Here is a 25154-nt window from a genome sequence, read left to right as displayed (position 1 = left end):
ACCACCTGAAGCACAACTGCTGGAAAATTTGACAACTATTGACTTGAAGTGCAAGTCCTCACCCACTCCTTCATGGCCTGAGCCCTGACTATTTCTTTATCATCTCCAATCAAGTGATCTCAGACCCAAAGCCACAGCAACATTCACTGCTAGTTCACCACTCCATGTCTCTTCCTTCCAACTCCTTATGCAGACTCCTATTCTTTTTAAGCCCAGCACAAACATATTGTCACTACAAAATATTCCATGACATAGCCAGGAAGGGCAATTATTCTCCCAGACATGTCACAGGTTCCCTCACTGCACTTTCCACAGTGCTACTGCCCAGACAGGGATGGTGACTAATCCCTGTCCACATCCCAGTACAAACCATAATCCTGAAGCTGTAGAAGCACTGGCCAACAGACTGTAATTGTGGTTCTCAGAACTCCGATCACACTGTTTCAATGACATTCATACTGTATAAAATTCTAATGAGGCAACATTAAAAGAGTACATCAGTTTCAAGAAGTGATTCCTTTTCCCCCAAAGGGGACTCATTTCTGGTAGCTCTTGATCACTAGAAGCATCTAGAGAGCAAATTATTATCAGATCTGTCTTTAAAAAGGAAACCTAAAGTTAGGAGTTCAGAATAGATGGTATCAATATCTCTTTGCAGCTCTAGACATCTGGCATTTTACGACCCACTATGAAGTAGGATACATACTGTCTTAGTCTGTTTAAGCTGCTATTACAGAACACCACAGACTGCGGGTGTCTTATAAACCACAGAAATGTACTTCTGTCACTTCTGGAGGCTTGTAAGTCCAAGATCAAGGCACTGGCAGATTTTGTGTCTGGTGAAGCCTGCTTCCTGGTTCCTAAAAGGCCATCTTTTAGCTGTGTCCTCACATGGCAAAAGGGACAAGGAAGCTCTTTGGGTCTTTTTCATAAGGGCACTTATTCCATTCATGAGGGCTCCACCCCCTTGATGAAATCACACCTAAACACCATCATGTTGAGGCTTAGATTTCAACATAAGAATTTGGTGGAGTCACAAACATTCAGTCTATAGAACACAGGGATCTGAAAAACATCCAAACTGGATTTCATTTTTAAATAGAAATCATTTTTTAAAAAGAAAGAAGAATATCATTTTAAATAATCCACAACTAGGATTTTTAAAAAATCTTTGGGCAGGCAGAAACAGAAAGAAAGGTCTGTAAACCAGACTTTATCAATATTTTAAAATTTTACTTATCCAAAGTCACCAGTAAGAAAACAGAAAAGCCACAGACTGAGAGAAAAATATAATACACAAATCCAACAAAGGACTTGTATCCAGTGTATCACATAGAAGGAACTAACAGAATTTAAAGTAAACAAAAATAAATAATTTTTAAAAATCCAGTTCTAAAACGACTTGAACAGATACTTTGTAAAAGAAGATATGTAAATAACAAACAAGCATATGAAAAGTCCTCAACATAATTAAGTCTTCAGGGAAATGCAAATTAAAATCACAATAAGGTATCACCCTATAGCCACCAGAATGGTCCAGATGAACATTTGTTACCACTAAACATTGGAGAGGTGTGGAACAAGCAGAACTCTTGCATATTGTTGGTGTAAGTATATAATGGCATAGCCACTGTGGAAAACTGGCAGTTTCTTAGAAAGTTAACCATTTATCTGTCCTATGACTCAGCAATTCCACTCCTGTGAATCTATCCAAGAGAAATGAAAATGTATGACTCAAACTTGGTACATGAATGTTCAGGGCAGCTTTATGCACATGGCAGCTTTATCCACCAGCACGAGATGATCAACTGTGGTGAGCATCTGATGCAAGCTGGGATGATCACTCTTCCTCCTTGACCTCTGTCTTGGGTTAGGTTTAGTCAGTGTCAGGGGAGGAGTGTTAGGAGACTGGAGGGTAGGAGGAAAAAGAGCTCAAGGTATTTTCCCCTTCCCCTCCCTGCTTTGGCATTATGATATTGACAGCAATGGATCCCCAAGGTGCTCATTAAGGGGATTTTCTTAGATTCAATTGAATATTCATGCTCAAAGACAAACAGAGGCCACACCTGGACCAGGCTACTCAGAAGGATACAGGACAGAAAACACAGCAGGGTAGTGTCAGGTATCCCTCTTCAATGGGAGTTTTTGCTACAGTCCACGTCATAACAGTATAGGTACAAGGGGCACAGAAGCTACCGTGGCTTAAAAGCTTCATACCCCATAGAAGCATCCTCTCTTGAAATGACCCCATAGGCACACTGTCCAGGGTCTCAGCAAGGGACATTCCCCGCCACAAGAATCACTGATCTAGGAAAGTTCAAAGGATGGCTTCCCCATCAGGTCTCTAATTTCTCCCAATCCAGAGGTTACTTTTAGCATAAGCAAAATTGCCTCCTATCATTGTTGACAATCCAACTTCCATCAGATTGCCAGGGAAACAGTTAGGGAAATTAACTATAGCTCAGATTGTCACAATGAAGAGGGAGGAATTGGTTACTCCTTTGCTCATGCCCGATATGATTACAATTTTGGATGGCAGATTCTTCCACCACAGCTCTGGCTCTCCCTAAGCTCCAATACACTTTCTTTTTCCCCTACCCACTGTAACTAGTCCCTAGGTGTCCCAACATCCCTTATTGGCTCCTTTAAATCTATAAATAGTCACTTCATTTAATTATCTTCAAAATCCAAGCTGGGTGTTTTCTCTGTTCCTTACCCAGAACTCTTACGGGTATACTGTATATGTATGTGTATATGTGGATACAGACTGGAAGAAACATCTAACTTGATGGTAAAAATCTGGATAATTTTATCTTACTTTTTGTAGATGTTTTCTTATTTTCTGAATTTTCTACAATAAACATGTACTGATTTCATAAGCATAAAAAGTCGTTTTTTTATTTTTAAGAAAACAAAAATATTATTATACCAAGGCTGTTTCCATTCTGCTTTGACAATGTGGCTCTCTGTATCCAAAAGATACGGGCCTGAAGGTTAGATTTTAGCCCCAGTTCTGTTGGCACAGCAGCTGTGTACTTTTGAGCAAGTTGCTGTTTCTTTCTGGGTCTCAGTTTCTTCTGAGAAAGTTTCTTTCAACTCAAAAAGCTTATGAGTTTGCAATTCTCCACAGTTAAATCCAAGGATATATAATATCTTTCCTCAGTCATAGTCTCTGATAGCATAACCATACAGTACAAATATTTGAGGGAGAGCAGGTGATGAAAGCAGAAGCCAAGAGGGCACAAGAAAAGGTAAGTAATCATTGGTTCTGGCAAAGATCACCCACTGGTACATTCAAGAAGCTCTGTGGTGTCAGGAGAGGTTCTACTGTCATATCAAAGTGCCAATAAGCACCGTCTGTTTTCCTGATCATCAGAAAAATCTTAACTTCCTCTGGGAGAAAGTTTGGAGCGGATTCTCAGATCCATATAGTTTCCATGTTTCTGAGTCATGCAGGAATGCTTTTATTCAGTTAAAGTAAAACTCAGTTCAGTAAAAGCTCTTCGTGATATGCACAAAATATCTAAGAAGCCACAGGAAGATAACTGGCCCTGAGGTCAATAGGTATTTGTTGTTTTAACTAATTGATCGCCAAGGGATTCTAAGTTCATCCTCAGAAAACTAGCTGTGGTGCTGACTGAGTCAACGGGGTTTTTAAAGCTAAGTAAACTTGTTTCTAACAGCCAAATACAGAGAAAATTAGTCACACCTTCATAAGTTACCTGATATGAAAATAAGGCATGAGTTAAGGGTCAGAAAAACACAAGCCTGCCTAAATAAAGCCAGCTTGCCTCATGTTTTCAAACTAATGGTATATTTTCCCACAGGCTACTGCTATTTCCTGTCATTAGATGGATCATTTGCCTGGCAGTACTAAAAATAAAGAAAAAATCTTTCAGCCAGATTGTTTCTATCATTTTGAAATAGTTCCATGAAATGAAAGAAACCTTGATGACATAGGAGGCTTAACATAGAAAACCCAGAAATATAAACTTCAAAGTCATCTGTAAAACATAGGCAGCAAGAATTCCCCAGATTTAACTGGGAATGTTTGCCAGGTTAGTGTCAGAGGCAAGGACCTCTGAAGTAACTTCTTGTTTATTCCTCAACCCAGAAATCCAGGCTCTTGTGGCATACTTCTGTAGGTTTTTGAAATGAGCAGATGGTCAATAAGGTATCTGTGCTTGTGACTAGCATACATTAAAAATTCCTCAGTTCCTGCCCTCAACCAGCATATTAAGTAATTTGAGGTCAAGTGGACAGTATGGCCATTATCGGAACTCTGCAAATCCCTGGAGTCAACAATAAAACATCTTTCAGGGATTACATGTCAAATCATGTTTAACAGTTCCTCAATTTCAGCTAATGTGGAAACAGGAAGAGACTGAAAAACAGTTCATTGTTGGTCAGTATTCCCTTGGCAAAGAAAGAAATGATACAACTATAATTTTCCTCAATCAAATGTTATTTTTTTGTTGGTCTTACCAAATTGTATACAACTGAATCAATATTTTAAGAACAAGAAAATAAATCAAATTAAAGAGGATCTTTATAGTCAATTAAATTATTGATTTAAGAACAAAGAAATGTCTTTGTTGATGAGAGTCATTTCTGAAGACTCTTTCCCAACCAGGAAAAAAAAAATCTAACCATGAACTGGAATTCTAGATTTAGTAAGACTGATTGCATGAGAGATGAATAAATTACACTTCTTCACAAGAGCCAAACTGAATAGAATTTATTATTGAATCCAGTTGCTAAGGATTTAAGAAATTGAATGCTTACATACTCCTGTATCTTAGATATTTCTAGAGAAAGCTGGGATCTAGCACAGCTACAAATAAGAAATACAGTAACTAAATTATAGAAACATCATTCAATTTTATGGTGGGATTTACAGTATGTGGAAAGAACTGACTGATTTGTTGGAGGGTTAGGGGATGGATACAGAAAGGTATGCAGAGTTAAACCACAGATCTTAAGAAAAAAAATTGCTCCAATTAGTTCTCTTTTGATGAAATGAAAATAAAAAGCAGATGTAAAATGGCAATCACATGAAATTACTCACATTACAGCAATAGCAGGAATATTCCATTCTTTCTTCTGAGTGTGATCACGTGCTTTGTTTTACACTAAGGAAATTAGATATGCAAAAGCCAAATGCTGCTTTTAAAACACTGCCATCAAGTTAAGAGCAAGGGCACCTACATGAGAACACTGTAATCAGCAAGCTCATAAGAAAAAGATTTCTTACCTGCTCCTTTCACAACAACCAACCCTTCCTTAATCCCTGAGTCACATTTCTGGAGTCCTTCAAATTATCCTGACTCAGGCACATTTATCATCCCAGGCTTATGTGCCTACCAGCTTACTACCTTAGAGTTGCCATAATTAGGTAAGTCATAAAGCCTGCATGTTTCAACTTGTTTAGGAAACTACTTTCTTGACCAAAATTTTTAAATCTCCAAAGGAATTTTTTAAATATCATTCCTTTATCAAATAATCTTCCCTTTCTCTGTGCTTCCCCAGCATATATTTTCGATACTTCTCCTAAAATCAGTTTCCATATTGTGGTACTTCTCGTTTCATTGTCTGATAAATCATGCACAAATTATTCTGTGTTTACTCCCTCTTCTCCACTATCCTGCAAGCTGCTTTAAGGTCAGAGGTGAAGCCACATACTAATCTGGATACTCAACATCAACTATCACATTATCTCTTGTGAAATAAGCAGGTATTCAAAGATGGTTTGATGGTCTGTGCAGGGGCTGGGCAAGCTACATAAATGCATGAAGTAGGCCCAGGGCCTGCAGTACAGTATGGCCTGATGGATACTGCTGCAAACTGGAGAATCTGTGCACCATAGGGAGCAGCAGTTGCCACTCAGCCCTATCCTGTAGTTCGTCAAGCAAGGCTGCAAGCCTAATGTTGCCAATTTTCTAATTTTTCAAAAGAAACCAGAAATTTGGATTTTTATGAGTTCACCAACTTATCAAATGTTTGATAAAAAAAAAAAAACCTGTGAACCCTGTGTGGGCTAAAGAACCCCATCTGTAAGCCAAATTTGCCCTGAAGGCCATCAGTTTTCAACTTCACACTGTGTGATGGCAGCCTTCTCCTGGGCCTCTGATACCTTCTGCCTCATTCACTAGTTTCTCTTCCTCCTCCTATCCCTCATTTGTGGAAATGAACTTTCTTGATACTCCTTCTGGATGTGCTTCCTCTCTCTCTCCTCTGAACCAGCATAGCACTTTGCTTACAGCCTTCTATTGTTCTTACCTATGTTGTCTTGTACCACAGTTATCTATGTATATTCTATGCCTCCCAAAAGAAAGTAAGTTCCCTAAGTCACTTATTATAACAATAACATTATTGCTTTAGTTTTGTTCATACATTGTGCTAAGTACTTTTCATATATTAACTCATTTATACTTTATAAGAACCCTAAGGAATAATATTATCATTACTATTTTATAGATGAGGAAACTGGGGGTTAGAGTGCTTCTAATTAATGCCCAAGTCCTCAGAACTAGTAAGTGGAAGAGCCAGAACTTGAAGCGAGGCTCTCTGACTCCACGGTCCTATATACATGCCTGGTTCGTTTTCAGTGTCCTGAAATTCCTTGCACACAGTGAGCACATGATTAATATTTACTGAATTGATTGTTGAAAACGGAAATTTATATTCTACTTAAAAGACATTCTTTCTTTAAGGAGTATGGAGAGAAATTACTTGTGAGTTAATGGTTTGCAGACAGGTTAAAAATAAAAATAACATGACTCTGCATTATAAATATTTGTGGTTCAGCAATAGATTGGAGGCCATTTGTCAACCGAATAGACATGTGGGGTTTATCCGAGATACTTTTCAGTGTATTATTTAAAAAGGATTCCAATCCAAAAATAATATTCATAAAATAATTTGCTATGTTAACATTTCTGGCTTGAAAAGTCAATGTGCAATGCTGGTTTTAGTTAGAAAAGAGGAAATGCCAACAGGAAATTGAACAAAAGCTCAAAAAATATTCTTTTTTGCATGCAAGAAGCATTAATTATTTCTTTTCAGTAACTATGATGTTACATTTCTGTTTCTGCACCCAATGGGAGTCCCAAAATGCAGTGCTCTCTTTTCTCTCTGAATATACGTTGTTTCACGTAAAAATATATAATATCAGTATGTAACAACTAAGTAATGTGCTGGTTTTCTCTTTATGATTTTTTGAATATTTTACCTGAAATGTAAATGTGAATTCTGAAAATGTGATTTAGACTACAGTGAGAGAATCTGTTGTGCTTTATTTGAAGTCCTAATGGCTAAACAAATCTTTAAATTCTCAGTCTCTCAAGAATAACATTTGACAGTCACAAAAAAGGACATTTTCTATCTTTAGAACCATTATTCAGCTTTAAGATCTCAGCTACACTTGAAACCTAACAACAATAACAACAACAAAAATTAGCGGTAACATAAAAAGAACAAAGAATGTCCCTGAACAATTTTATTCCCCAATCCTGACTTCCTCCTTTTGGGAAATGGCACCCAGTAACATAAATAAACTAACAACATAACTAGTGTCAAAGCCCTGGGATATATTTGGGTGGGGACAGAGATTCCAATTCTCTGTTTTCCATTAACTCTGATTCCAATCCAGAAAACAGTGGTTTCCACTACCACCATATTGCTGTGTAAAGGGCTAAGAGGCAGCAGTGCCTGGCCCTAAGGAACACAATCTAAGGAAACTGAGATGGCCCCGCAAAGGTTGTGTCACGATCAGACTTTCTTTGGAACACCTTGACACTGCTCCTTCCCCTGAAGTAGTTTCACCTGGCCCAAAGCCAGATTCCTAATCTTCAACTGACAGTTTGGAGAAAAGACTCACTATAGGGCAGAATTATCACCTATAGACTACTGATATTTAAATCTTTTTAAGAGATCAGAAAAATCACATGCATCTAAAATATTAAAGAAAATGAATCTGACATAAATCATAGCAATATATTTTCTTAGATCAGTCTCCCAAGGCAAATAATAATAATAATAAAAGCAAAAATAAACAACTTCAACCTAATCAAACTTACAAGCTTTTGCAAAGCAAAGGAAATCATGAATAAAACAAAAAGACAATCTGTAGAATGGAAAAAAATATATGGAAATGATGAGACTGACAGGGATTAATTTCCAAAACAGCTCATACAACTCAATATCAAAAAGACAAACAATCCAATAAAAAAAATGGGCAGAAGACCTAAATAGAAATTTATCCAAATAAGACTTACAGATGGCCAACAGGCACATGAAAAGATGCTCAACATCCCTAATTATTAGAGACATGCAAATCAAAATCACCTCATACCAGTATCACCACGAGGTACACCTTGTATCAGTCAGAATGGCTATCATCAAAAAGTCTGCAAATAATAAATGCTGGAGACAGTGTGGAGAAAAGGGAACTCTCCAACCCTGCTGGTGGGAATGTAAATTGGTGCAGCCACTATAGAGAACAGTATAGAGGTTTCATAAAAAACTAAAAATAGAGCTGCCATATGATCCAGCAATCCTACTCTTAGGCATTTATCCAGAAAAGATGGAAACTCTTATTTCAAAAAGATACATGCACCCCAATGTTCACAGTAGCACTATATACAATAGCCAAGACATGGAAACAATACAAATGCCCATCACAGACATTTAAGAAGCCGGGGGTGTGTGTATGTGTGTGTGTATGTGTATGTATATATATATATATATATATATATATATATATATATATATATATATATATATACACATATATATAAAACCACTCAGCCACCAAAAAAATGAAATATTGCCATTTGCAGGAACATGGCTGGATCTAGAGAGTATCATACTAAGTGAAGTGGGTCAGACAGACAAAGACATATATACTCTGATCTCACTTATATTTAGAATCTAAAAAATAATACAAATGAATCTATATACAAAACAGAAACAGACAGACATAGAAAATAAACTTACGGTTACCAAAGGAGAAAGGTGGGGGGAAGGGATAAATTAGGAGTAGGTATTAACAGATACAAACTACTATACATAAAATAGATAAGCAACAAGGATTTACTGGGTAACACAGGGTACAATATTCAACTTCTTGTAATAAACTATAATGGAAAATAATCTGAAAATATTTATATATATATATATATATATATATATATATATATATATATATATATAACTGAATCACTCTGCTATACACCTGAAACTAACACAGTATTATAAATCAACTATACTTCAATTTAAAATACCAAAAAATAAAATAAATACAATTGTACAGAAAATGATTTGGTGATATGTTTACAAAACTGGTAGAGGGTTAGTAGAATAACAAAAGACCAGCCATTTTCTCTTCAGACAAAAAGTACCACCCAATCCCAAACTAAATCCCGTGAAGTACTGAAGTATAGGGGAGGGAAAATCATTTTACTTTTCCAAAGCTGCTATAACTTTTCGGTTTTTCTTTACCTTCTCCTAGCCTTGTAAAAGAATATTTGAGAGAACTTTCAAGAGAAGAAACACTCCTTTCAAAACCCTAACAGGGAAGAAGTCAGCAACAGAGGGAGCCTCACTGCCTGTTGTTAAATTAAAGGAGCCAGAAGAATGTGGCAGAGACAAGTGGACAAGTGGCTGCCATTGCTCATACTTAGAACCAGAGAAATAAAGAGAAATAAAGCTCTCAAACGACTAAGTGGTGTGGTATCTATAGCTCTTCCCTTGCCTCTCTCCTGATCATGACAAGAATTAGCTTAGATCACAAAGATATAATGATATTAAAATAAATATTTCCTCAGTGACTCCATCCCAGCAAACCACCAACTGAAAGAAAAATGAATAGCAGTGGAAGTCACTCAAGGACAATACACATTTAGGAAATCACTATCACTGCGGTTGTACTCACGGGAAAAGCAGTTGGGAAGAAACCTTTTCAGTTAACAGATTGTCAAATTATGTGAACTGGCTTTAGCACATATAAACCAGAATCATGTATGGATTCTTGAGTTAAATATACCTCATCATTCTGATGTTCAAGTCTTGAAGAAGAGCTGGAAATTGCCGGGGAGGCTGCAGAGAGTTCTTGGAGTTTCATATCAATTTCAGCAAGCTGCTGATGCTGGGTGACTGCAAGTGTGTATCCTTCTCCTGGGACCAGCCAGCCAGACTGATCTCCCTAAGGGGAAACAAGGGTCACCAGGTCATTCCCATGCTACAGTTTTTCCAAAATATACCTTTCAGATTGCTACATCAATGCTCATCACAAAAACAAATAAAACTAAAACAAAAACCAGAATTAATTTGGGATAGTAAAAGAAAACAAATAAAATAGTTTATGGTTTTGTTATCTGCCAACTCTGTGTAAAGTATCTTCTTACATTTTGTGGGGGTTTTCCCCTGTGGAATAAATCTCTCAGTCTCACAGTCTGGGTCTCATAACATTCTCATCTGTCCACTCTGCAAAGTGGTTTGTGATATGTTGAATAGGAAGAAATCATGTTTACCCTATAACGGACATGATATTTTCAAAATCTGTTACTGAAAACTAACATAGGGTATATAAACTCAGTTGTTTGGGTTTCACGAGCGTAACTGGTCATCTAACAGTTTATTCAACTAACGTTTCACAATGGGTCAAAACCCATTCATAACTTCATTCAAAAATCTCATTCTGAGTGCTTAGTTTGGAGGCATTTCACGTAACACTGGTGATTCAATATGAATCTCATGAATTTCTGCCCTCAGGAGTTCTTGGTCTCTTGACAGCAAAGATTTTAACAAGGTGTGAAAAGTGCTGGTAAACCCAGGGCTCCACGGCGACCAGTGAGGATAACCCAACCTCTGTGAACAAGGAGGGACAAGGAGAAGGCTTCCTAGAGGAAATAATCTGAATAACATCTTAAAGAAATAACATGATTGGCCATGCACTTTAAAACTGGATCTGGTGAGGACAAGACTGGAGGTAGAAAACCCAGTTAAGAAGCAAAAGTCATAATCAAAAAGAAAAATGATAAGCGCCTGAACTTGGAATGCTTCCTGGGAATGCAGAACACAGGACAGATTCCAGAGATAACGTAGGAAGTAGAATTTACAGAATCTGGAGATAATTTGATGGAAGAGCAGAGGGAGGAGTAAGGACCAAGGATAAAAACCAAATTCCTGACCTTATCAACTAGGGGGATGGTGGTCACATTGACCAAACTAGGGAATACCAGAGACGTGGCAGGTCTGAGGAGAAAAATGAGGATGAATTCTGTCTGGGGCCTTTTGGTATTCACAGATGTCCCTAGGATAGCCACAGATTGTTAGGTAATTAAATGTGTTTGTCTAAAGTTCAAGATAGAGACCTGAATTGGCAATGAGTATTTTGGACTCACCCATATATCTATAGTGGTTCAAATCCTTAGATCATAATGGGTGAGGTCACAAAGGGAAGCATGGAGTACAAGGACAGAAGCATCATGAATAATACTAAGAATAAAGGGCCAGGTGGAGGGCAAGGAAGCCCAAGAATTTCATACACTTGGGTTTCATGCCTCTAATACCAGGGATCAATCCATAGGTGGTCACCAGAAGAAGTACATGCAAAAACTTACGCAGAAAGATTATATTTGTCTCTCCCTGGCCCCAGCATCCAATCTCTCTTCCTGCTTCAGTGAAACCAAATAATGCACAAGTCTCTGTAGGGACAAGTCCCCACCAGACACTCCTTCTCCCTACCTACTGGCATCAAGAAGACAAGCAAATGACCTAGATTCAGCCAATCAGAAGTGAACACCCTAGTCTTTGACCCTTGAGGGAGAGAGAGAGACGCAAAGATGCAGAGAAAGTAGGGAAGTGACTGATAGTGACAGCAGTAGCACTCAGATCCAGTGTTGGTAGCAGTGAGGGTGGCAGCAGTGGTCATTTAGTGGGGGTGTCTGGTGACTGTGGTGCAGCCCTTAACCAGACTGTTTCTGTTTCTATGGTCATGTTTCTGGCTACCTGATATCTGCCTGGTTTACAAACCTAGTGGTCCAAACTTCCCATGGGGTCTGTGAGAGACCCAAGTCTCCCAAAGAATTCATTTTCTGTTTTTCTAACTAAAGTCTGACTCTGTCTCTTGCAATCCAGAACAATGATAAGTTTTTGCCATGTTATTTATAATAAAGCCTAATCACAAAAAGCCCAAATGCCTGAAAATAGGGAGAAAGTGAGTAGATTATATATAAGAATATGATACAGTAATAAACATTTTAAATATACTTAAGTTGGTATATGAAAGTTATACGTAATTATAAAAAATTACCTAACTACTCACAAATAAAAAACTCTGATTAATTTTTCTTAAATAAAAGTGATAAATACTGTATGACCTAAATGAGAAATAAAGAATCAGACAAAAAAATTAAACTATGGAATTGATGACTAAATATTGATTAATAAATTTTAAATTCTTGTCTGAATAGAATTCTTTGTTAATGACACTGGAGGTAAAAGTACATGTCAGATTAAATGCAACAGAAATTTAAAAGTTTAGTGCTTTATGCAGTTACAGCAAGAAGTTATATGTAACACATAGTGGATGATACGTATTTTTCTGTCTGTCTAGCACCTTCTAGACTTTCAATGTGTGGGGAGTTTCTAGCTTTTAGGAGTTGTGCCTCCCTAAGACAGAACCCAGAAAATGCTCTTCACCACCCTGCCTTACCGCTAGGGTTCAGGCTGGTAATAAGAGTCCACGATCAGACTCATCCATCCAATACCAACTTAGATGTGAGTAATTTGAGATCTGACGCAAAACCCATTTGGCTAGGGAGGGTGGCAGTAGAGGCACCTGGCTTTGGGGAGTGCCATTAGTTGCAAGTGTGAGTTCCCAACATGGGGGAAATCTCTAAAAAATCCTAAGTATCCCAGAAAAATTCAAGAGAAAATTACACCCACATAATCAAACTCACCACTATAAAGGACAACCAGAGGGCATGAGTTCCGGGGAGTTCAAACATAATTATCATTTTAGTCATCCTCTTTACATTTAGATTGGTCAGTGATGAAGTTGTGGAGCACTCCATAAAGAAATAGGCACACAAAAATCTGAAGGAGAACAGCAAATTTGAAGCATGGCAACAAGTTTGGTACAGTTTGAGAACGCAAGAGACAGACCCCTTCCTCAAATCGTTCCTAAATTCTTCCTGCCACATCCATATCTCCCTCCTCTGAATCTCTATTCCATCATGCGCCACCACCTCTCTGGCTTCATAGAATCTCCATTAAATGTGTATCTCCCACGTCAGATATTAAGAAAGGTAACTGTTGCCCCTCAGAGGATCTGCAAAAAGAACTCTCAGCAAATATTATTTTAACAAACAATAAGTTTAAAAATAACAGCAAATATCTCAAAAGAGGGCTGCACAGCTAAACAGCAGAATACAGATGTTTGAAACCCAACTTGGAAAATCATAAAATGAGCTCATGTAAGCAAAACAACAAAAAAGATAAAGATTTTAAGAAAAATATTTTAAAACCTGGAAGAGAGAGCCAGAAGATTCTGTACCCATCTGTGGGCTGGTACACTGACTGACCTGGCCCCCTTTTCCAATCTCCTTCCTCTGCTATAAAAATGAGAAAGTGAAACACCTAGATCCACAGTCTTGCTGGTAGGGATGTACAAACCAAATGAGCATGCGATACAGTTTGGCCAATAATATGCAGGTGGAAGTCGTGGAGACAACTACCTTCCCAAGCGAAAAGGCAAAGTTTCAGAGGAGTCTCTTTCCCCCTACCCTTTCCCCTTTTATTTCCGCCTAGAAATGAACATATTACCTACAGATATAGCAGCAATCCTGCACACCTAAACCCAAAACCACACTGAGAATGTGGGTCCAGAAGATAAAAAGACACTAGCCTCTTACAACTGGATTTCTCATTACTGAAAAAAATTAATTTACTTGTTTAAGTCACTCTTTATAAAGTTTCCTGTTACTTGCAGTCAATCACATTCCCAACTGATATCCCACTTTATAAGAAGCCCAAAAGGGGAGTAAAAGACATGACAAAAGGGAAAAAATAATAGAAGATAATTTTCTGAATAGGAGAAAGACTGGATCTTCAGATAAAAAGGGCCTACCTATAAGGTAGCATGCAGGAACAAAAATGTTTTTAAAGACATAAACAGGTTCCAATAAAACTTAACTCCAAAATAAAGATAAAATTCTACACGCTTCTAGAAAGGAAGGATTTTGCATCTAGAACTTAGTTACCATCATCTGAAGCTACCATTTGAATCTATCACTCAAAATGAGGGAAAAACAAATTTTTGAATATTTAAACACTGAAAATTATCTATACACCATCAATTCTTAGGGGAAAATTTTTTTTAATTCCAGAAGAATAACTCAGGAAAAATGATTTGTACAAATAGACAATTAGTTGAGCCTAAATACACAGTTAATGTTGCAGTTAAAAGTTGGCCACTACATTGAGAAAGATTCCTAAAATATAAGAAGCATATTGTTTCCAAAATGAAAAACCTGTAATATTCTGGATCTAAAATTCCAGGTGATTTCAATTCTCGAGGAGAGGAAATGGGAGAAGAGAGAAAAAAAGCATACCAAAGATTCTGTCTTATTAAAATAGAAGACTTTAGAGACTAACTATAGAGGTTGAAAAGATAATACACAGTTAAAGTATTTTAAGAACTTGAGGGCTAACAGCAGTAGATCAAAAATAGGATATTGAATTTTCAAACCATAAGAGGAAAAGGTTTGGTGAAGTTAAGAAAACAAAACAAATATAATAAACAAAATATAAAATAGGATGTCAGGAAAAGGTCCAAAAATGATCAGTGGTCATAATAAATAGGAATAAATTAAATATCCTCATTAAAAGACAAATAATAAGGAAATAACAAAAGACAAAGAAACAATTAAAGATAAAAACACAACAGCAGTAACAAAAGCCAGCTATATGGTATTTGTAAAAAAAAATCTACCTAAAACTAAATGATGGAGAAGAATTTAAAATAAAGAGAGGGCCAAGGTATAAATAATAACAAAAATCAAGCAATATTAACAACAAAAATTCATTGTTAAAGCACCCTGAGAATATATACAGAAGACCTATCACAACATGGTTTGGTACCCAGAGAATCAGTGGGCAGCAGCTAGTCCAACTTCATAATTAAGAACAAAACCAGGAACAAGACTAAGGTCCCCTAATTCTTACTGTTATCTTAGCTTTGGTTAATAAAATAAACAAGTTACCATGAATCCTAAAGCTAAAATATCTCAGAATTATGTGGGTGTTTAGCAGTCTGCCTTACTCACTCTCTGCTCCCTCTTCACAAAACACAACAGATGCTAAGAGGCCTGGCTGGCTGTCCTCTGCATCGGCAGGGAACCTCCCTGGCCAATCTCACCAGCCCAGACAGCAACACTTTTGTCCATTCCTAGATACAGGCCCTACTGGGTCACCACCAGCTCAGAAAAGATTATTTGGCAATTGTAGTCTGTAATGTTCTGTAGATTTATTTTGGGTTTGGGGTGAGGGAGGAGGGTAGAGATTTTGTTTGCCCACATCTTTTAATGAATGAGTTGTCAACATTTAAAAAGAGGAATGTTTCACCCAATACCGTGGACATTCCAGATGACTTTCATCCCCACTTTCCATGTTATTGCACATCTTCAGCACTGGCAGAGTATTTCCAGAGGTGGAACAGCCTTCCCCTGGTTACTGGCCCTCTTTAAATATTCGAAACCAGTGTCACCCCCATTACAGAGTATGCCTGATGAGCATGCTCAGCCCTTGGGAAGGTTAGTTACCCCCGTTGTCTTAGCACCCTGTGCACATTTTCAATAAAGCCCTTGCACAGTCCAATAAATAATTAATTAATTAATTAATTAAAATAAAATAGGAATGTTTCTTATTTTAAAAATCTGAATTTCAAGCTTCTCTTAACAATTTTGAGGATCCAGGCAGCCCTGGGCTGGGGTTTCCAAGCAGAAGCAGCAGCCATGGACAGGCACGCTTTCCTCGACTGGCCACAGGTATTTCTGCATGTGCACTGCTTCTGTTCCCAGAGCAAAAACTACCCTCTGAACCTACATGTCCTAGGCTGGGTTCCCTAGACCCGTGACCTGGGACAGAGATAGTTGTTTAGGTGACTTAATAGGGGAGTCCTTTCAGGGTTAGAGGGTGAGGGAAGCAGGCCAGGACAAGGGAACAAAGCCAGGCGAGGATGTGGTCTCAGTGGAAGATCTGCTAACCCCTGGGGAAGCTCTGGAGGACAAACTGCACCACACAGCTAATCCCATCTTGAGGTCAGGGAGCAGGGGTGGGGAGGGGCTGCTGTCCTGGGCTGGTCAGCTCCCATTCAGCCCAGGGCAATTCTCCAGGGAAGGAGGAGCTGTGTACCCTTGGCATAGGGCATGGGGGTGGACGCACAGACAAGCCAGGTAAAAGGGATCTGGGCAGGGGGCCGACTGCATTCACCACACCATCTCTATTAAACATAGGAGAATGAAAACTAGATGACAGGGCTGAGGGCTTCAAGGAACATAGGAAAATGCATTCCTTTGTGGAAAGACTCTTCAGGAAACTGGATGCTCAAGGTTATCTGGGCAGGAGCAGGATGGTGTTCTTCAGGATTACTGAAGACTACACTGAAATTTCATGGAGCCAGTTTAGGGATAATAAGAAATGTTCAAAATAAAAGGATACAGAGAAACATATTTCTATGTCATCAATAACTGAGCCCATCACAACACAGGCAGAAGTTATTGTTGAGAAGTGTAGCACTCACTGACTATCAGAGTCTACTTACCTCAGAACTGGACAGCCCCGAATCTCTATCATCCAAATCCTTCAAAAGTTCAACCAGCCTTTTCTTCTCTCTGTCAGTCATAACCACTGGTTTTCCTGAATTCTTGGCCAACTATAGAATGTATTAATGGAAAATATTAAATACTCAAAGCACTTCATAGTTCAGGAAAATAAAAATGGAACCTGAGACTTCTACAGTTCAGATACACCAAGGTAAAATTTGTGAGATTAAGCATTTTCACTTGCTAAGAAATTCTACTTCATGCCTAATTTTTGGTTGAGGTCCATTCTTCAAGCATAGATATCCAATTATATCAACAAACATTTTATTTAGAAATAAAATAAAACAATAAAACATGGGCAGTTTGCAAACCTCTCTTTAAATAATATATATCAATGCAAAAACATGTTTATTAAAACATTTGGAAGGAATCTTACCACGTTCTATGTAGCCTATATCCACTAAAAGAATTTTTTTTTAAATTTCAAGAATATCTTGTCAAGAGTTTCAATAAAGATTCAGTTACTACTGTTAAAAGGAAAAGGGAATTCTATGAGGGCGCTGCTGTCTGTGTCAGCAAAAACTTAGATACAAGAAAGCACTACTGTTCTTAGAAAATTAAATCCTGAATCAACATCCAATGAGCCAATGCAAAGAGACAGATCAAGTTGGAGAAGCTTTCCTTCAGATCATACAAACATGGAGTACAGATAAAATCAAGAGTCCCAGAGGCCAGTCCCAGCAGCAGCAGGCGGACCCATGAATCCAGTCTGCCTGGAAATGACGTGCTAATTGTGGAAAAACATCAGGCTTGAACTACGAAGAATTACTTAACTCTCTCCCCTTGCTAACACTTGACACTCACCAACACGGTTTTCTAGTGACAACTGCTGGAGCAATTTTTCATGAGCCCTCAGTCCACAACCCTTACATTTCTTGCTATAAATTAATTAGCATTCTGATCTAATACAGGATCGCCTTGTGCCTTGTGCCTAGTTTGAGCCTGCCTTAAGGACAAACTAAATCAGGCTGCAGGGCCCGTAAGGACCAAGGTGGAGCCCCTAAACCAGGGCTAATCAAAGGAAGAGACAAGTGACAGCCTGCCAGGAAGCTCAGCTGGAGTTGGGGCCCTGGGGAGCAGGCAGACAACCAGTTGGCCTCTTCATTTTCCACTCAAATTTCTAAATGCTCCAGCTATAAAATCAGTCTCATCACTTTACAAAGCCAATTTTACTAATATGCAATTTAAAATCTGGGAAACGTTGTCCAAAACTATTATCTAAATAAATGTTTTTCAAACTGCAGAAACTAGATTCATTTCTGGGTAATGAAATAAACATATTAAGTTGCAGCTAGATTTTTTAAAGGGGTGGGATGAGGCAGAATAACATAGGATGGAATAGAAAATAGTGAAGTTAAGTACTGGTTTATAAAATTTTTATTTCAGTTAAATACACTGTTTCAACTTACATGTGACATGGTCAAAAAAATACTTAAAGACAATGAACACAACTATTTCCATTTTTGCAACTCATTTAGTCCCACATTCTGGCTTCTAAATTTCTAAGTACATACCTCAATGTTTCGCTTAATAAAATCCTGGCTGTTTTTACCCCTGAGCTCAGTCTTTTCTGTGTTTGAGACAGGTTTCTTCTCTGCTTTGATCAATGACTCATTTCTTTCCACATCATAGGTAAAATCTAATGTTAAAAAAGGTCAAAATTGTTCATAATTATACTTGCCCCTTAAGCTAAAAATTTATCTTAAGCATATATTAAAATATATAAGAAATAAAATATGCATAGAAAAACTTCTAAATCCCAGATTCAGAAGCTTAATACAAAGATTTATTCCCAAAAAGATAAATGTGTATCATAATTTGCAATGAAGTTCTCATAAAACTCCTTTCCTTATTCACACTCACGTATCACACTTCTTCCTGTTGATTCCTTTGGAATCATGGGAAATATGAAAAGAACTTCAAGTGATACAAGTGAAGGAGAAATCTCTGATATTATGAGAATTTTAAAGTATATTTTATTTTAGTCATCATATGAAATAAAACTTTCCCTAAGGACTAGAGTCATTTCCTGCTATTCTATTAATTTGCTATCACCTTCTTGGAACAATAAATTTTTTGTTCAAACCTGTCTTTTAAGCAAGGTCTGGGCATAAGTGTCCTGAATGTTCCACATCCTATCTGCCTAACTCCTAAATCTCAGCTTGTCAGTTTTTCTCAGCCTTTGAAGAGGTTTACGTCAACCTCTGAGCTGTTCAGACCCTGAGCACACAAGACAAGAGTAAGAAAAATATTTAGGGGATGGGGAGGGTATATAGTTGAGTGGTAGAGTACATGTCTAGTATGCACGAGGTCCTGGGTTCAATCCCCAATACCTCCATTTATAAATAAATAAATAAATCTTCTCCCCAAAACAAAACAAAAAAATATTTGCAGACTCTTTATTTCCTTTATTAAATGTCTTGTTTTCACTGTAGTCACATTTAAAGCATTTTTTTAAAAAAGATCATATGAATCCTTCATTAAAGCTCTAAAAATATGCATAAAGAAGAGTCTTCTTAAACAACAAATGGAGTCTACCTTACAAAACAGGATAAACTGCCATATTAAAGTCCAAAGGAAAAAACACTAGCCAGTTGCTCAATCCAGACAAGGCTTACTTAAAAGTTATCTCTGTTTTATAAGAGAAGTTATTTCAATAAAAAGGAAAAAGTCAATTGGTGCATTTATAGCTAACTATCAAGGATTTCATACAAATTTAATAATTCAAGAATAAATTTTGACAACACTAGCAGGAAAGAACAAGGAAAAGGGTGAGATCTCTGGATTTAAATTCTTTTCAGACAAAAATTAATGAGTAAAAAAGGTTTTACTCAAATTTAAGTTATACATTTCAAGGCAAATAAATCTGTGCTTTGTAATTGGGGTTCTATTTTTTAATCAGTAACATAATTTTTTAAAATCAACTACCAACAGTTAAAGTATGAGCTACTTTTTTGGTGAGCAGCCTCCTTAGGTATAAAATTTGTAACTTTTTCCCATAATCCAAGTTGCATATAGTCTTTTAAGCTGAAATATGAAGTTTATTCATTCAGCTGAAGTTTCATAGTCTTTTAATCCACACAACATTAAAATAACTCAAATTAAATGCATACTTGTCTACATTTATAATAGTTACTTTGAAATATATTTTTAATACATTATAGGAGAAAGTATTAGATTGTCTGGTCAGAATTCTCTCACTAGAAATGTCTTCTTCTCTCCTTCCTGGCACTAATCCATGGCAGACACTGCCATGTTCCTATAGTGACCCCAACTTTTGCTGAGTTGGATGAGTTGGTTGGACCAAGGGTGGGCAACTAACCCAAGATCAGTTGATCTCTTCTCTATGATTGTGGAATTGAACCGCCCTCTCAGTGGCTAACCTTAGGATGTGCTCTTAGGAATCAAAGAAGCAATTTTCTTTTTTGCTTAAGGTAGGTTTCCATTACTTGCAGTCAGCTTTTCTTTAACTCTTTATTATTAAAAATTTCAAACATCCAAAAGCAGAAATAATAATTAACTAATGAACCTCACCTACTGCTGCCCATCACTAAAATAAAATCAAATTAAATCATTTCATCTGTGAACATTTCTGTGTACAGCTAGTATTTTCTTGTGACATGGAAAATCACATACCTTGACTGACATTCTGTATACGGTTTTCATATTCTTCTGGAGGGACTTGAGTGTGAAACACCGGGAAAAAAGTATCTTCATGCTCATAGCAAGAAGGATCTATTGATTTTAAAAAGTCACTTGTTCAATACACACAGAGTAAATAAGGAATTGTTTACATAAACAGTTGTTTTTTTTAAAAAGATAAGGTCTAATATTCTTTTCAATATTCAATTCCCTCTACAAACATATTTCTTAAGACAATGTCACTTTCAGGTAGAAATAATCATCATCTTTGTACCCACGAGCCACTGAAACAAACAGAAAAATCAAGATAGTCAATAGCATTTTCCTAGAACTTCTGTGCAAAGAGGTTGTACAGGGTGTGCTAAAATATCACGTTAACTCTCTAGAGGTAATGTTTCCAAATTCCAACACTCATAATACAGAGAATGTACATAGTGAATAACTGTGTTTTTATTTTCTTATTTTAGATCCCCAAGGTAAAGAATTCAGATATATGGTCAGTCATTACCATAAAAGAATGTGTTTGGAAAAAAACACTGGGGAGACACATAGGAGTTAGCTTTCTTCTTTTGTGATTTATTCTCTTGGGCTAATACCCATAAAGAAATTGGAAAATTGTGTTTTTCAACTCTTTTCATTTAATGTAATTTGTCTTATTTTCCTATTAACTGATTTTAGACACTGTATATTTACGAAACTGCTGACATAAATAAATATCCCTTTTTAAAGTCTCTCTCTATGCCTTAACATGAGAGAATCTGCCAGGTTGTGGCACAGAATGTTTTTGCTTAAGAAAACATGAAAAGTCTTGAAGATATTACAGGATTCACCACCTTATCCACTCTGAGATGATACAGGCCAAGGAAGCAGGCAAAAGATACATTTACCTCAACACACAAACATCACCAAATTCAAAACATACAAGTTCTGATAGTAAAAACAAATTCATCAATTCCAATTCCCTAATTTGGAATTCATACTAATGTAGCATCATCAAGACTGACATTACAACTTTAATCCTTGTATAATCTCTAATGAGTTAATCTAGCAAATTAGCAGTGTTAAGCCTTGCAGAGAAAGGGGTAACCTACTCAAAATACATAAGGTTTAAAATTCTTTTCAAACTTTAATTTTTTACAACTACTATTATTAATGTTCTTCAGTATTCATTAAAGTGGGCTCTGTAAGCCAGCAATTTGTTAACATTCTATTATTGGTTTAAGTTACATCATATACTCAAAGTGGTAATATATTTGTTTTTCAAGCCATAATTCTTTTTTAATAGCAGTTTCACTCAATTTTATACTAAAGCACCTAAAAAGGCACAAAAATATGAAAATCTGCAATACCAAAAACTACTATAGCAAGTTGATACTGAAGCTTTTAAACCTATGGGCTTTTCCTGGGCTAAAATGTTTCTTGTGACCCTGTGGTTCTTCACCCATAGTCTCTAGGGTATTCATTGCCTCAGACAGAAGATGGGTACAGCCTAGAACAAAGGCCTCATTGCTCAGCTTTGAGTTTAAAAGACAACAGTTTTGAAAGGCAGGCATTCAATTGCAGGTGCTTAATTCCTTGAGAAAAAGAAACACATTTTCTGAATTCCAAAAATCCTCCCTTAGAAAACTCTCCTACAGTAAAAAAAACGAAAAAAAAAATTAACGTAGTAGAAATGACATAACTAGAAAATAACCATTTGGTAACCATCATAATAAATAATTGATTCAGATAGGAATCATCAATGGATGACAAAACTCATGTGTGAAAGTTTGCAAAAATAACAGGATAATATCCTCAGAGTATCCCCACCACAAGATAACTTATTCAGTTAAAAAAGGAAACTAGCAACTTTACAGTGGAGAAACATGGAAGACACCACCTTAACCAAATGATCAAAGTAACATCACCAGTAATGGAACAATCGACATCACGCGCTTCCTGATGTGCTTCATTGAGAAGTACACAGTACCACTTCTATGGGATTTCTGCCAAAAATGCATAACCTGAACCCAGTCATGCGGAAACAAAAACAAATCCCAAACTAGACAACAGTCTACGAAATAACAGGCCTATAGTTTCAAAAATGCCAATGTCACAAAACACAAAGAATGATTAAAAAGATGTGACAATTAAATGTAATGCATGATCTTGGATTTTCTTTTGCTATAGAGGATTTTAGTAGGACAATGGGCAAAATATCAATAAAGCCTGTAGATTGGATAATAGTATTGTATCAATGTTATTTTCCCAGTGTGTATGTATGTGTGTGTGTGTATGTGTGTCCTTGTGTGGACAGGAAGACAGAGGATGTGGTAAAATGTTAACACTTGGAGAATCCGGGTAAAGGGAGTTTGAGAATTCGTTGTACTTTTCTTGAGACTTTAAGTCTGAAATTATAAAAAAATTAAAAGTTAATAGGAAAAAATTTTAAATCCCTCTCCTCATTACAAATATTTATCTAGGGGAAAAAAATCTCCCTTTGGAGATCAAGGGCCAGATCTTGAAGGACTGAGCACCATTTTTAATAAGAGTCTTGAAAAAGGAAGATGACAGGACATGATTAAGTTGTTTCCTGCCACCTGGGAAGAAAGCTCATCCCAGACAATGGAAAGGACCTAGAAGAGCATCAGAGGGGGTGAGTGTAGAATAGACACAAGTGGCACATGTGTGAGGCTACTCCCTGGCACTCATCCCCTTGGAGGTGAAATCCTGGAGATGGATAGAGATCACCAAAGGCACTGGGGAACCCAGAGCAGAGTGCACTTGGCCTCACTGCACACCAGGTCCACTGGGCGGACACTCCACACACAGAGCTCCACAGCTACCCGGGACAACTCCAAATTATTATTGTTTTCTCTAGCTTCTTCAGGTAAATTAGTTAAGCTCATTTTATTTTCTACAAAGCAGCTCCAAAGCAGCAATGACAGTGTAGCCTATTTATAGGGAGACAGGGCCTGAAATATCCACTCTCTCTTTCTCTTTCTCTCTGCCTCTCTCTCTCCCATGTGCACACACACAGAAACATGACACACAATTCCCCATGGCCAGCCTGCGGCAGAGAGGAGATCCAGAAGTTCTCATTTGTCCCTGTGAACTATAAAAAGGCCTCTCCCACCACACATCATTTCGCCAACCAAAAATGCACAAATCTAAATGGCCCTTGCCACTGAGAACTGCTCTATTAGACTATAAAGAAAATTCCAAGAAATTCAAAATATCAAAATAATGACCATAATATTATAAATTTCTATTTTAGCTTTTAAAACATAGAGCTTATAAAAAATTCTGGAGAACACGAGAAAGGCACTAGCATTTTCTAATTAACTATTAGGTCAGTGAGGAACTAAGCATACAATAATAACTTACAGAGAATGATGACATAACAAAGAACACAATATAGAGAGAAATCTGTATTCAGAAACAAATTCACAGCAATGATGCTTTGATCATACTGTTATAGATTGAACTGTACCCCCTCAAAATTCATATGTTAAAAGCCCTCACCCCCAATGTGGCTATATTTTAAGGAGATAATTAAAGTGAAGTGAGTTTATTAGGTGTGGTTCTAATCTGTTAGAACTGGTGTCCTGACAAGAAGAGGAAGAGACACCAGAGATGTCTTCACTCCACCCCCTTCTCCTCTTCCCTTGTGCACAGAGCAAAGGTCATGTGAGGACACAGTGAGGTGTCTGTAAGCCAGGAGGAGAGACCACCAAAAAAACCTGAATTTTCTAGTAGTTGATCTTGGACTTCTAACCTCAAAAACTGTAAGAAAATAAATCTCTGCTATTTAAGCCACCAAGTCTGTGGGGTTTTTTTATGGCAGCTCTAGCAGACTAATATACATATTTTAAGAAAAAATAAAATGAGCTTAACTAATTTAAGTGAAGAAGCTACAGAAAACAATAACAAAACACATTCAAAAAAAGAAATAATCAAGATAATCAAGATAATCATTAGAATTAGCAAAGAAATTCAAAACTGGTTCATGAAGGTATAAAAAGAAAAATCCTCAAGTATAATTTTAAAAAATAAAACACTAATTGTAGTCAAGATAGCATGATATTGGCAAGAGAATAGCCATATATAGATCATTGGAAAAGAACAGAGGATTCAGAAATAGACCCACAAAAATATAGTCAACTGATCTTTAACAAAAAAGAAAGGCAACTGAATAGAGAGGGGATAATCTGCTCAACAAATGGTGCTGGAAAAACTGGATGACCGAAAGCAAAAAAAAATTTTTAAAGAACCTAGACACAGACCTTTACTTTTCACAAAGTTAAATCAGACTGGATTGTACACCTAAACAGCAAAGGAAACCATAAGTAAAACAAAACAACAACCTACGGAATGGGAGAAAATTTTTGCCAACAATAAAACCGACAAAGGCTTGATCTCCAGAATATATAAGCAGCTCATACGACTTAATAAGAAAGAAACAAACAACCCAATCCAAAAACGGGCAGAAGACCTAAACAAGCAATTCTCTGAGGCAGAAATACGAATGATTAACAGGCACATGAAAAAATGCTCTATATCACTAATTATCAGAGAAATGCAAATCAAAACTACAATGAGGTATCACCTCACACCAGTTGGAATGGCCATCATTCAAAAGTC

At 37.0% G+C, this 25154-nt stretch overlaps 1 protein-coding gene across 3 annotated transcripts in view; it reads right to left on the bottom strand.

Annotated features, from left to right (window-relative positions):
* FSIP1 (fibrous sheath interacting protein 1) overlaps positions 1-25154 on the bottom strand; it is a 172526-nt gene that overhangs the window by 116268 nt on the left and 31104 nt on the right. For all 3 annotated transcript variants that reach the window (XM_072962693.1, XM_006201633.4, XM_072962694.1), the window contains exons 6-9: positions 20526-20624; positions 18404-18528; positions 16829-16939; positions 10046-10204 (exon numbers count right to left, since the gene is read on the bottom strand). In XM_072962693.1, coding sequence (XP_072818794.1) covers positions 10046-10204; positions 16829-16939; positions 18404-18528; positions 20526-20624 — 494 coding nt within the window. The remainder of the gene's footprint in view (positions 1-10045; positions 10205-16828; positions 16940-18403; positions 18529-20525; positions 20625-25154) is intronic.

The sequence above is a fragment of the Vicugna pacos genome, chromosome 6 (assembly GCF_048564905.1).
Source record: "Vicugna pacos chromosome 6, VicPac4, whole genome shotgun sequence".
In the NCBI taxonomy this organism is placed as follows: Eukaryota; Metazoa; Chordata; class Mammalia; order Artiodactyla; family Camelidae; genus Vicugna; species Vicugna pacos.
This window is presented reverse-complemented; position numbering and strand designations above follow the sequence as displayed.